This window comes from Rhinolophus sinicus, linkage group LG03 (genome assembly GCF_036562045.2).
Source record: "Rhinolophus sinicus isolate RSC01 linkage group LG03, ASM3656204v1, whole genome shotgun sequence".
Taxonomy (NCBI): Eukaryota; Metazoa; Chordata; class Mammalia; order Chiroptera; family Rhinolophidae; genus Rhinolophus; species Rhinolophus sinicus.
This window is the reverse complement of record NC_133753.1, coordinates 199,575,973-199,588,741: the sequence shown is the minus strand read 5'-3', so window position 1 is coordinate 199,588,741 and position 12,769 is coordinate 199,575,973. Positions and strand designations below refer to the sequence as shown.

The 12,769-nt window shown below is 52.0% G+C and overlaps 1 protein-coding gene across 1 annotated transcript in view; it reads left to right on the top strand.

The window, feature by feature from the left end:
* The first annotated feature begins 1,237 nt into the window (after positions 1-1,237).
* The window catches only part of PLEKHG4B (pleckstrin homology and RhoGEF domain containing G4B), a 33,209-nt gene continuing 21,677 nt past the window's right edge, over positions 1,238-12,769 (top strand). Inside the window, exons 1-4 of the mRNA XM_074329222.1 lie at positions 1,238-1,306; positions 4,228-5,305; positions 9,408-9,575; positions 10,138-10,261. Of these exons, the coding sequence (XP_074185323.1) occupies positions 1,238-1,306; positions 4,228-5,305; positions 9,408-9,575; positions 10,138-10,261 (1,439 nt within the window). The remainder of the gene's footprint in view (positions 1,307-4,227; positions 5,306-9,407; positions 9,576-10,137; positions 10,262-12,769) is intronic.

Sequence of the window (12,769 nt, the reverse complement as noted above, 5' to 3'; positions counted from 1 at the left end):
GGTCAAATTACTACGTAGCAAAGAAAATGAATAAACTACAGTGTGTGTAACAGTTGAATTTTAGTGTTGATTGAAAAGTCATAAAAGAATACAGACTGAAAGACTCAATTTGTGTAAAGTTCAGATATATGCAAAACTAAACTATTGTCTAGGGATTCAAACATGGTAAATACAGAAAAAAGTAAGGGACTAATAACAAAATTTGGGAATGTGCCTACCTCTGAGAGCAGGTGGGCATGCCAGAGACGTCAAAGGGGATGGCGCCTTCTTTTCCTTAAACTGCTCAGCGTGATACTTTGTATCTTATATAATACATATTATAAGCATTCTTTCCTATTTCTTAAAAGTTAATAAGACAAAGAGTTTGAAACAAATTTTTATTGCCTTTGTTTTTTTTTTAAGATTTTATTGGGGAAGGTGAACAGGACTTTATTGGGGAACAGTGTGTACTTCCATGGCTTTTTCCAAGTCAAGTTGTTGTCCTTTCAATCTTAGTGGTGGAGGGTGCAGCTCAGCTCCAGGTCCAGTTGCCATTGTTAGTTGCGAGGGGCGCAGCCCACCATCCCTTGAAGGAGTCGAACTGGCAACCTTGTGGTTGAGAGGACGCACTCCAACCAACTGAGCCATCCGGGAGCTCAGCGGCAGCTCAGCTCAAGGTGCCGTGTTCAATCTTAGTTGTAGGGGGCACAGCCCACCGTCTCTTGCAGGAGTTGAGGAATCGAACCGGCTACCTTGTGGTTGAGAGCCCACTGGCCCATGTTGGAATCGAACCGGCAGCCTTTGGTGTTAGCAGCACAGAGCTCCAACCGCCTGAGCCACCAGGCCTGCTCCAATTTTTTATTGTTGAAAACAAGTTACTCACAAAAATGGGCTATGCCTGCCTCTCCCACAAGACCAACAGAGGCACCTCGGACAGGCCAATCTTTCGCTCCCCCTTTTTTCAATCAGAGGGGTTGGGAGCCATGTGTGGGGTGGGAGGCTGCTGTTGCACTGGGGACTGACAGGAGACCGTGTGGCCAGAGCACCAAATGCCACATTGCAGGTGTGACCAGCTCCTCCCCTTCGCAGGCAGCCCTGTTCCTGCAGGTCAGTTTCTCTGTCTCAGCCTCAGAGCTTCACATCTCTGGCCCATTGGGTCGCTGGAGCAAACCTGGTTGAACTTCTCTCCCTGGTGGCCCTTGGGATCCTGGAAGCTGCCAGGCTGGGAATCTCACTGTGGCTGACTGTGGGGTGGGCGATGTCCTGGGTGCTCGTGTCACTGACCATCCAGCGAGGCATTGGCACACACCTGCAGTCACGCACACCAGTGGGCACTGGTCACCTCAGTGCTCCCAGGGGCCTTCCTTTGACATCCTGTAAGGCCTCAGATTCCACAGAAGCACTAAAATCCAGGCAGGGTTCCAGGCCCAAATATGTTCATGGTATTTTTTTCTGTGAGAGCAAATTCGGAGGAATTTGGTGCCCAAGACTGAGGTGACCTGTGAAGAGCTGCCGATATCACAGGAAACACTGATGAAATAATGTTAGGTGAAAAAAATGAGGCACAGTTGTATTTGTGATGTGATCTCAGCCATTGAAAATGCACAGAAAGAATAATGAAATGAAACACCTATGTGCCAACAATGCTGACCCCTGGGGGTTAGTGTTGGGATTATTTTATTCCTTAATTTTTTCTGGAACTTCTCGTTTTTTGCTGTGCACAAGTATTATTTCTCCAATCTGAACATCTTAATTTTTAATTAAATGTGGCCGTAGATGTGAGGACGCGTGGCAGAGCCACAGAGATGCCACTGCTTCTGCACCAGAGAATGTGCTGGTGCTGCCCTCCTCACAGGCTGGCCACCTCAGCTCCTCGTCTGCAGCGTGTGCCCCACCCCACCCCCCGCCACTTTATGTAATGTGCACGTGCTCGGCAAGCTCAGTAAGTCAGTGGGAACAGCGTTCTTGAGACCCTCGCTCCTAAAACACACCCATATATCTGAGGTACAGTTTTCAAAGTAAACTCCAGATATAGGAAATATTAAATACTTTTAAAATGTCCACTCTTAGGAAAACTAACATGAAAATACATGTGAAAGGGAAGCTTTGGTCTGACACCAAATTCTAACTTTTAAGGCAATAAAAAGTGTCACCAAAAACCCCAAGAAATACAGCTTGTCTAAAATGTTAACTTTTGTAGAGAGGAAAAGGACATAACTAAACTATAAAGCAAATAAACTGGGTGGAATATGTGCAGCAAGAGTTACATGACAGAAATCTTTGCTAACAGTGAGTGCAGAAAATGTCAAATTAAAAAAAAATCCTGGGGCCAGCCCGGTGGCTCAGGCGGTTCGAGCTCCGTGCTCCTAACTCCGAAGGCTGCCGATTCGATTCCCACATGGGCCAGTGGGCTCTCAACCACAAGGTTGCCAGTTCAATTCCTCGAGTCCCGCAAGGGATGGTGGGCTGCACCCCCTGCAACTAACATTGAACACGGCACCTTGAGCTGAGCTGCCGCTGAGTTCCCGGATGGCTCAGTTGGTTGGAGCGCATCCTCTCAACCACAAGGTTGCCGGCTCGACTCCCGCAAGGGTTGGTGGGCTGTGCCCCCTGCAACTAGAAATGGCAACTGGACCTGGAGCTGAGCTGCGCCCTCCAGAACTAAGACTGAAAGGACGACAACTTGAAGCTGAATGGCACCTTCCACAACTAAGACTGAAAGGACAATAACTTGACTTGGAAAAAAGGCCTGGACGTACACACTGTTCCCCAATAAAGTCCTGTTCCCCTTCCCCAATAAAAAATCTTTTTAAAAAAAATCCCTCATGGCTACTAATAAGGCAAAAATAAGACAATTCATAAAACGAGCAAAAATACATATAGAAAATTTACAGAAAACACCAGAAAAAAAGGTTGGCTTCACTATCACAGAAATGTGAATTAGAACAATGTTCCACAGTATACATATAAATTTAGAAAACAGTTTCATACTGTGAGGCCTTGTGCTACTGGATCATGGCACACCTGTTAGTGAGGCTGCTGTCAGTGCGTCTTCTTGGTGGAAAACTGGCCATGGTGTCAGAATCAGGGACGACATTCATAGTCTTTTCTCTTGTAATTCAATCCCGGAAATGTATCCTAAAATGATAATTTAAAGGAAAAAAACTGTCATGAAAATGGTCCTTGCACTTATTGTTTATAATAGTAAAAGTAAGAAGCACTGTAGATTTCTGACAATAGAGGAACAGTTAAGTAGCCATCAAGATGGTAACTGCAAGTAACAGGGAAACGTTTGCTAAGAGTGATCGCAAACAAATTATATCTACGTTATTATCACAGTTTAGAAAAGTTACATCTTATATGGATAAGAGCAGAGAAAAATTTTAAATCTCTGGCGGTATATTAGGATGAGTGTTTTACTTTCTCGGTTATTGTAATAATGTGTGTGTAGTACATAAGTGCTGGAACGGAGAAAATACGTTACAAGGGGAAAACTATTGGAACTCAACTCATCCCATCAAGTGGGGTCCCGTGTGAGAACGTGAGGCTACAGCTTCGGACGTGTTGGGGTCCCACCCCGTCCCCATGAGGACGTCACCCACGTTTGAGTGGGTCTCATTCATCCTGAGCTCAAAGCTTTTCGTAGACCAAATTATCTTCAAAGCATGCTTCAGAGTTCTCCCTGTACTACAGCTGGGCTGTAAATTTAGCTGACGCCTTCATAAGTAGGAACCACTGGTTGTGTAGGCGAGAGTTTGCCGCCAATATTGTTGCTGTCCTTCCCAGATCCCACATCTTCTCACTGTTCCCACCCTGTGATTTCAGAGGCCACACTCTTCCTGTGGGTGCCTGTGGGTGCCTGGGAGACTTAGACTGAGGGTGGGGCTGGGAGTGACTGTGGAAGCCCGGCCCCTGGCCCAGGTGGGGACAACTCCTAGAGTCACTCCCCCCACAGTCCCCTTGGGTTCTGGCTGCTGCTACTGGGGTGACACTGCCTGGGGTGTGTCACGCCACCTGGGGTGGCTTCCTGCCTCTCTGTCCTATAGCCCACGTCCCGCAGCCTCCCAAAGCAGCTGTGACAGTGTGGTTTTAACTGCACTGAACTGAAAAGAAACCCCCCTCTTTAAGCGCTAATGATTTGAGTCATGTTCTGAGGTGCAGGGTCTGTCACTCACTCTCCCTGCTGGATGGTGACCAGGGACCCCAATAGGTTCCGTGCCAGCCACTAACGTCCCTCTCTTGTCCCAGGCTAGGTATACAGGCCTCATCTTCTTCCACGAAGGCTGGCCGCTGTGCATCCACGAGAAAGTGGTGGTGCAGTTGGCGTCCCTCCACGGAGTCAGGCTCAGGCCTGGGGACGTCTATCTGCAGGTCACATCTGTGGGGAAGCAGTCGGCCAGGCTGGTCTTAAAATGCTTGTCCCGGCTTGGGCGCGGCTCAGAAGAGGTGGCTGTGCCTGAGGCCATGTATGACTGTGTCTTCACAGCAGAGTTCCTGGACCAGATGAACAGGGAACGTAACAGTGTCCTCTTGAAAAACTGCCTGCTGACCTCAGGCTGCACCATCTACCGCACCCCATGGAGCCACGTCACAGCGCCTGCGTTTGTGCCCACCACCGGAAGTGTCGTGTGCAGCTGCTCCCGCCATCCTGGACCTGAGCAGCCACCCGGCAGCGCCGCGGAGGCCCCAGCCACAGCACCAGCCATCGCCAGCCCCCGTCCCCAGAGGAGCAAACTGCCCTACTGCAGTGGGCATCTCGGCATTGACCAGCCCAGCCACCTCCTTTACCTGAGAAGAGCCAAGTGGGAACGGCCCAGGACCCTGCCTGGGAGCTCTGGCGTCGGCCTGTGGGAGCCCCCCGAGAGTCCGGAAGGACCGGGAGAGAGGCTGTACCCCGTGGACGTGGACAAGAAGGACAACCCCCAGGCCCTCAGCTCCCATAAGGACATGGGCAGTCCGAGCTCCAGAAGGTGGCTGCCTGGGGCCACAGCCGGTGTGGAGGCAAGACGCTGGTTCAGGAAGTCCTACATGGAGGCTCTGCGGAACCCTGTGCCCCTGGGGTCCGGCTCCAAGGAGTCTGTCTTGGTTGAGGCTTGTGTCCAGCACAAGGAGCCTGGGGCAGCAAACAGCCTGACACAGAAAGAACCCGCTAGCCGCCAGGAAGACCCCCAGGAAACCCGCAGTCAAAAGAGCTGTCCAGAAGCCGCGTACACATCCCCCAGGAGCTCCCGAGATGATGTCCGGCGGGCCAGCCCCCACTCAGCCAGCGCTGGGCCAGGTGGTCTCCTGGGAGGACAAGCTGTGGAGACCAGAAACTCAGAGGAAGGTAAGTGTCCCCACTCCTCTCCCTGCACAGCCCCCTCTCTTCTCCTCCTTTGTCCTCGCTCCTGCTCGGTCTCCTTGGTCTGTTCCCTCCCTGTAGTAGAAGCCTGTCTCCATAGCCATGCTGACTGTTGGAAGTAGTGTTCACATGTGTCCCTTTCATGTGGCTGGTGCACAAAGGCCCACAGACACGGTGGCTTAGAGCAGCAGAAATTCATCCTCTGAGTGAGTTCTGGAGGCCAGCATGTGCCAGCATTGAGCCGCAGGCTGCTGGCGTCCCTGGGCTTGTGACAGCAAGCAGGCTCTTCCCCGTCGGTCTCTCTGTGCCTCTGACCTCCCTCTACTTGCTCTCGTGAGGACACCTGTCATTGGATTTAGACCCAGCTTAATTTTCTTCACATCAACAAAGAACCTTTTCCAAATAAGGCCATGTTCACAGGTTCTGGGGCTGGGCACCTTGTGTTGGGGCCACTGTACAGCCCACCACGGTGCGTTAATACTCATTTGCTCAGATGTCATGTTCTTTTTTCTTTCTTTTTTTAAATTTTATTGGGGAAGGGGTTGTGGAAGGGGAACAGGACTTTATTGGGGAACAGTGTGTACTTCCAGGACTTTTTTCCAAGTCAAGTTGTTGTCTTTTCAGTCTTAGTTGTAGAGGGCGCAGCTCAGCTCCAGGTCCAGTTGCCGTTGCTAGTTGCAGGGGGCGCTGCCCACCATCCCTTGCAGGAGTCGAGGAATTGAACTGGCAACCTTGTGGTTGAGAGCCCACTGGCCTATGTGGGAATCGAACCGGCAGCCTTCAGAGTTAGGAGCACAGAGCTCCAACCACCTGAGCCACCGGGCTGTCCCTGTCATGTTCATTTTTAAAGACCCCCCAGATCAGTGACTTGCTGCCCCTTGGTTACACACACACCTTGAAGGCCAGTGAGCTCCTGAGCAGTCGTCCCCTGAGTACTTTTCCCTGTGGCTCTGAAGGGAAATGGTTATTGGACGCAGTGTTTGCAGGGCATAAAAAAAGATAAGGAAAGAATGAGACCAGATTTCTTAAGTCAAATGTTTCGGCTATTTCCCTGTTTTTGAATAAAGAAATGTTTTGTGAAGAGCAAAGATAGTCACTGGGAAGAAGTGAAAAGTGTGAAGGTGCCGTGGACTTGAGGAAGCAGGTGTGGCCTGAGCAGCCCCACATAACACGACAGGAAGCGGGGTGCTGGGTGAGGGGTGCCAGGTGAGTGCTCGTCTGTGTCTGCGGGACACCACACCTGCCCTCCCCCACAATGAGGGGCTCCAGCCGCTGTGCGTGAGGGCGCTTGGGGACCCAGAGAGTCACTCGCAGCTATGCATGGACCTCCCTGGAACGACCGTCTACTCCTGCTGGAGGAGCTGGCAGCATTCAGATCCTGCAGACACATGGCACTTGCCACAAAGAGTCCAATGATGTAATTACCCACTTAGGGGTGACACTACAGAAAAACATTCTATTGCCTCTCTGCAATTCCATTAAAATTAACATATAGCAGCAATTCCCTGCCCACTGTTTCCAGGGCCTAAACTGTCCTTTATGTCCATTTCCTTTCCTGTTTGTATTGGGCAGAAAACACACATGATGGATGACATGACGAAAACTCAGTTAGTCTACGCTAGGAGACAGACCTTCTGTGTTCACCCCAAGTATTGATATGAGATATAATTGAGCAGATTTCTCCCCACAGAGAAAAGCTGGCTGTGTCAATGCTTTGGGGGACAATCAGGCACAGTGTCACACAGTGGAGCACAGGTCACAGACGGTTGGCGACAGCCAGACGTAGCTGCCAGTCATGAGGGCAGCAGGTTTCATTTCAACAAAGCAGCACTTCCAAGTGGAAATGAGGCCAGCTGACTGTGTGTGTACAGCAGCGCATGTAAGAAGATTTGAAGGAAGTCTCTTTATCACAGACGTATGTTGTTGTCATTTCTCTCGGGCACCAGTGCGCTGTGTGTTCTCAGTGTCAGCTTACATGAACGTAACACTGACGGCTGGGGAGAGCGGAGGTTGGAGGGCTTTACTGCCTGGAATGTCCCCTTGCCTCTGTTCCTCCCTCGCTGATTGCGCAGAAACTGCCTGTGTGGTTTCTTAGTCGGCAGGAAGGAGGCGGCTTCTCCCTGTGAGGAGGTGGGCAGTGGTACCCAGAGGTCTGGGCAAAGGGCCAGGACCATGATTACCCAGGCAGTGACCAGTGGGTCGAGACAGGCGTTCCCCTTCCCCCCTGCTACCTGGCAACACCTGTCCCTGCTGTTGACAATCTGTGCTGTGGTCCCACACCCCTTGTTCCATTAACACAGGAAAATGCATCAGCTGGAACCCCTGCTTACACCCATGATGAAAGAGTAACATTTAGCACACTCTTCTGTGTGACAGGCACAGGTCACTCCCCCTCTGTCCCAGGTTGCTCCCCCCTCTATCCCAGCTTGCTCCCCCCTCTGTCCCAAGTCACTCCCCCCTCTATCCCAGGTCTCTCCCCCTGTGTCCCAGGTGGCTCCCACTGTATCTCAGGTCACTACTCCTCTGCCCCATTTCCTGAGACTCCAGGCCATTTCCTGAGACTTTATTTTATCTCTTGTGTAAACATAAAATTAACATAATTTCAAAACTATGCAGCATTTCAGAATTTATTTTCAGAATATCATACTCAGCTCTGTCACTCACCCTGTGGTAACTGAGCAGCTGTCTCTCCCTAGCCACACTTGGGTATGGCTTTGATTACTAGCCATTTTAACATCGTCACCCTACCTGGGACCCCGCCTCACTGCCTCTTGGTGCTGAATTCAGGAAAACCCCCACGAAGGACCTGCTCAACTAGCAAGACGTCTAATGAGACGAGTCTTACATGGGTGGGATGTCTGTTCCCTCATCCATGTCGGAATGCTTGGGGTTCACTGCAGAACTGCTTTTGGCCGGTGACGTGTTCTGGAAAATGTATGAACATACATGAAGGACACTGTGTGATTGGAGCCCATCAGCTGGTGGAGGGACAGACAAAATTTGGTCCATCACACATCAAATGAGACCCAGTATGGAAGAGAATGAGGCTCTGATACAGGTGACATCAAATTCGTTCTGCTGAGTGAAAGAAGCAGAAAGACCACATGGTGTTTGTCCCATTTACATGAAAGGCCCAGAAGAGGTGGTTTCAGAGATGATACAGGTGGTCGCCCGGGGCTGGGTGGGGTGCAGGTTTACTGTACGTGGCTGTGGGGATCTTTTTAGAGGGACAAAAATGTTCTAAAACTGATTTGTGGTGATGGTTGCACCACTTGGTAAAGTTGCTAAAAGCCTCTAAATTGTGCAATTAAAATGGGTGAGTTGTACAATATATAAAATATACTTCAATAAACCTGCTTTTTTATTTTACAAATACGGTGGACTTCTCAAGCCCAGCTAGCGTGAGAAAGCCCTTCACAGACTTACAAGATGTTAGCACTGAAAGAAGTTAGAGGCAAGGGTTAGGGACACGGTACCCCATAGCGCTCAGGTTCCAGGGCCCGCTGGCCACCTCTGGTTGAGCCTTTCCCTCACCCGTGGAGGCGACACACGGCTGGGCCACGTGTGGCTGGGCGTTGAGGATGTTTGCTCATCTGTGAAGTGCTGTGGGGAGAAGTGCTGGTGACAGTGCCTCCATCGGGGCCACTTCCGTCCGCTCCAGGGTGATGGCCAAGTGTGAGCCCCTCTGGGATGAGGCAAGAGGGCATGTCCCCCACAGCTCCCACTAGAGCAATGCCTGCCCCTGTGCACTCTCACATAGGTCTGTGTTTATGACACTCGGGGAGATCTGTGTCACGAAACAAATTAGGACACGACCTTTCAGTGTAAACGCTTCTCCCTGAGGTCCTCAGGCGGTGTGTTCCCCTGTGGCAGCTGAAATATTTAACTTTGCAAGTGTGTTATGCCCTAGTTTTTGGGAAATCACCTGTCCTGGAAGGTGTGGCACTCCTGCATTTCCAGAAATGGGACATGTTGTCATGGAAACACACTTTTCGCACGATTTTCTCCCTGTGTTTGTAGCTGGCTGCGCAGCTGCCTTCAGACCAGAGCTGCATTCATCTCTGACCAGGCTCTCTCTGTCATCCAGCCGGTGTTGAGGCTGACGCCTGCACATTTCCCACTGTGCTCACTGAGTTGCTGTGCCCTGAGAGGGAAGGACAGCCACCCAGCCCGGGAGACCTGCCCAGCCAGGTGTCCAGGCAGCCGCTGGGGGTCAGCGAGGAGCTGCTGCAGTCCGGGGCCATCACCCTCCCAGGTGAGCCTGACCATCTCACTCTGTCTAGGTGGCTGTAGCAAAACGCCCCAGACTGGGGGGTGGGGAGGGGGGCTTATAAACAGAAATTTATTTCATATGGTTCTGGAGGAGGGACGTCCCAGATCATGGTGCCAAGGTCATCAGGCTCTGGTGCCAGCCTCTTCTGGCTCGTAGTTGGCATGTTTCACTGTGTCCTCACCTGGTGCAAGGGGCAAGGCAGCTTCATGGGGTCTCTTCTAAGGTCACTAGTCCCATTCACAAGGGCTGCACCCTGGTGACCTAAGCACCTCCCAAAAGCCCCACTTCCTAAAACAATCAGGTCAGGCATTAGTATTTCCACATGTGAATTTGGGGGAACACAAACGAGACCATAACAATGGTCATCGCCCCCCAGGTGAGCACGGCTGTCACCTGCCCAGGTGAGTGCCAGGCTCTCACAGCAGATAGCATATCTAAGCCAAAAACTCAACAGTTGGCAGACCCTAGCTCAGTATTCCTCAGGCTTGAAGGCACGTGTCCCCATGGGGGCTGCCCCCTTTCCTGACGCCTTCCTTATCTGCAGGGACCCGAGACCGCCAAGGGAGAGCAGTGGTGCAGGTCTGCACGAGGGGCCCACTCTGGTCCAGTCAGCACATGTCCAGCGCCGAGCTGACCTGCCTGCTGAAGTACCTCCATGGCATCCCCAGGTGGGGCTGAGCCGCGTTCCCACCCTTCAGGTCCCTTTGGGTGGAAACCCATGTGAGCCTCTCTTCATGCGATGGTGCTGTCTGTGGTCTCTGGGACCCTGGTGGCATGGACAGCACGTTCCCACCGCGGGCTCCTGCTGTCTGGCCCCTCATTGCCCCCAGTCCCAACCCCACCTCTCCCCTCCCCCAAGCCCTGCTCACCCTGATCTCTCCCCTCTGGGACACACACTGGAGGCTTGAACTCTGTGTTGTTCTGCGTTGCTCAGTGGCGGTCCTTTATTTACATGCTTTTGCTCCACCTCTTTCTAAAAAGTGTCGACAAAAAAACATCCAGCCTAAAAGAAAGCTTATAAGAGTTTATTTGAGCAAAACTGACAGCATTGCTGGGAAGCAAAATCTCAATGGATTGAGAAAATGATCTGCAAAATGGCTGTTTGCAGCTTATTTTATACATAGAATCAAAGGAGGAGGGTTACATGAAATCCATTGGTGGTAGATTAAGGGGGTGGGAGAAAGCAAAGTGGGGGGGAAATCTCCGGGTTTGGATAAAAGTAAGTTGGAGAGTCAGGTGCTTCCTTTACACTGGTGGGTGCTACCGGTTCACTTTATACGGCACAGCACGTGGAGGTGGTAATTGGGATAGAACAACAATGCAGTTTCCTGCTCTGCTGTGGTGGGTTGTGCCCTGGGGCGTCTGGAAAAAGGGATTACTCTGACATTCTAGGGATATTAGCTTAGATACAAAAAGCCAGTAATAGGCTCACTTAAGGTAAAAATAGACCTTTTCCAGGAAGCTACAGACTAAAGGTTTGACTTCCCACCTCAGCCCACCTTAGTTAGGCATTTTTATGTTCACGCTATCCTGTGTGGTTATTTTCAGTCTCCTGAGCTTGTCAGCTTAACATGTGCCCCCTTTTCCATCCAAAAAAGTATTTGAAGTGGCCTTGGATAAAGGCATGAACTGATAGGAAGATGGTGTTTAGAATAAGCAGGTGAAGAAATCACTCAGGTGAGGGGTGCCTTGTACTGGGAAGCAGGAAAGACGACCTTGTGCGGCCCGGGCCTTGCATTCAGCAGGACAATGCCATGTGCCAGAGAGAAAGCACGCCAGCCCCCAAGGGAGACACACGCTCCCGCACAGAATTCTCGGAGCACCAGGCCTGGATCCTGCATGAGGACAGTGGTGTGGAGCAGGTCTGTTCAGGGGACCCTCTTCAGGGCTGTGGTTTCGGGTCTCCGGGGAACAAGCAGAGAGGAGAGCCGGAGTCCAGGATGGTTAGAGCAAGTTATTTAGGCCCCGAGACGCCGTTGGACACAGGCTTTGGACGGCCCTCCCTGCCCCCAGTGCTGGGTGGAGGCGGCTCAGCCCTGAGGTCTCCTGGCCTGGCTATGAGGCCTGGTGCTGCCCTTACTGGCTGGGCTCGTGGTACAGCTCGGCGAGCCTGTTTCCTCCTCATCAAGCAGGATGGCAGCTGCTGTCTCAGGCATGTTAGAGCAATTAGAATCATCTCTGTAAATACCACGCCGCACGGCAGCTACAAGCAATGCGGTGTTCTTCATTTTGTGCCAAGACGCCTGTGAGTGGAGGCTCAGGGCACCTACAGGGTTGGCAGGCCCAGGACTGGCGCCTGGGTATTCAGCCCTCTGCTTCTTCCGCTTTGTCCCAGCAAAGTCTCCCCACCAGAGCCAGGTTCTGCTCGGCTCAGGACTCTGGGAGGAAAGCAGTGCTGAAGCACATGGGACAGACTCGTTCCCAAGCGTCACGGTTTGGCTGGTCAGTTCCCTACAAGCGTGATTCTATTAGCATCTGGTAGTTGCTCCTTGAGAAGCCCATGTCTATCGCCGTCAAGGAGGTGACGCTCACCTTCAGCTCTCGGGATGAGGTGCCTGAGGTGTCAGCTCCAGGAAGAGTGTCCGGCATCATCTTGTCAGTGGCTACGAGGAACCACATGTGCTAGGGTTCCTTGTAGATGGACCACCATCACACCCTTACATCCACATAACCTTAACCAGAAGAAATGTCGGCTATCATCCCTCTGACCTGTGCGGCCACCAACCCACCCACCCGTCCAGTCCTTACCTGGGATCAGAAAATAGAACAGGATACGGTTCCTGCCCTCGGGGAGACCCACATGTGACCCCATGTACCGCAGCTCCCGGTGCGAGACGGTCCACAGTGCTGGGAAGGAGCCATGTTCTCGGCCAGCGGGGGGTGTCCCGGAGGGGCTGGGTGGAAGGAGCAGTGCACATGGCCCCAGTGTGGTCGGTCACTTTATGACTTGGAGGTGGCCCTGACAGAGGCGGGAGAGTGAGAACAAGACACCGAAGAGAAGGCCGCCTGGGCCGGAAGACCACGCTGACTGCAGCGTGCAGCCGATGGACAGGCTGGCGTGTGGCAGGGCCACAGTGTGATCCTTCGGCAGGTCCCCAGGCCTGGAGATGCAGTCAGACACGACTGGTCTGTCACACTGAGGCCTAATGGCCTGCCTCCAGCTGTTGAGCAGCTGG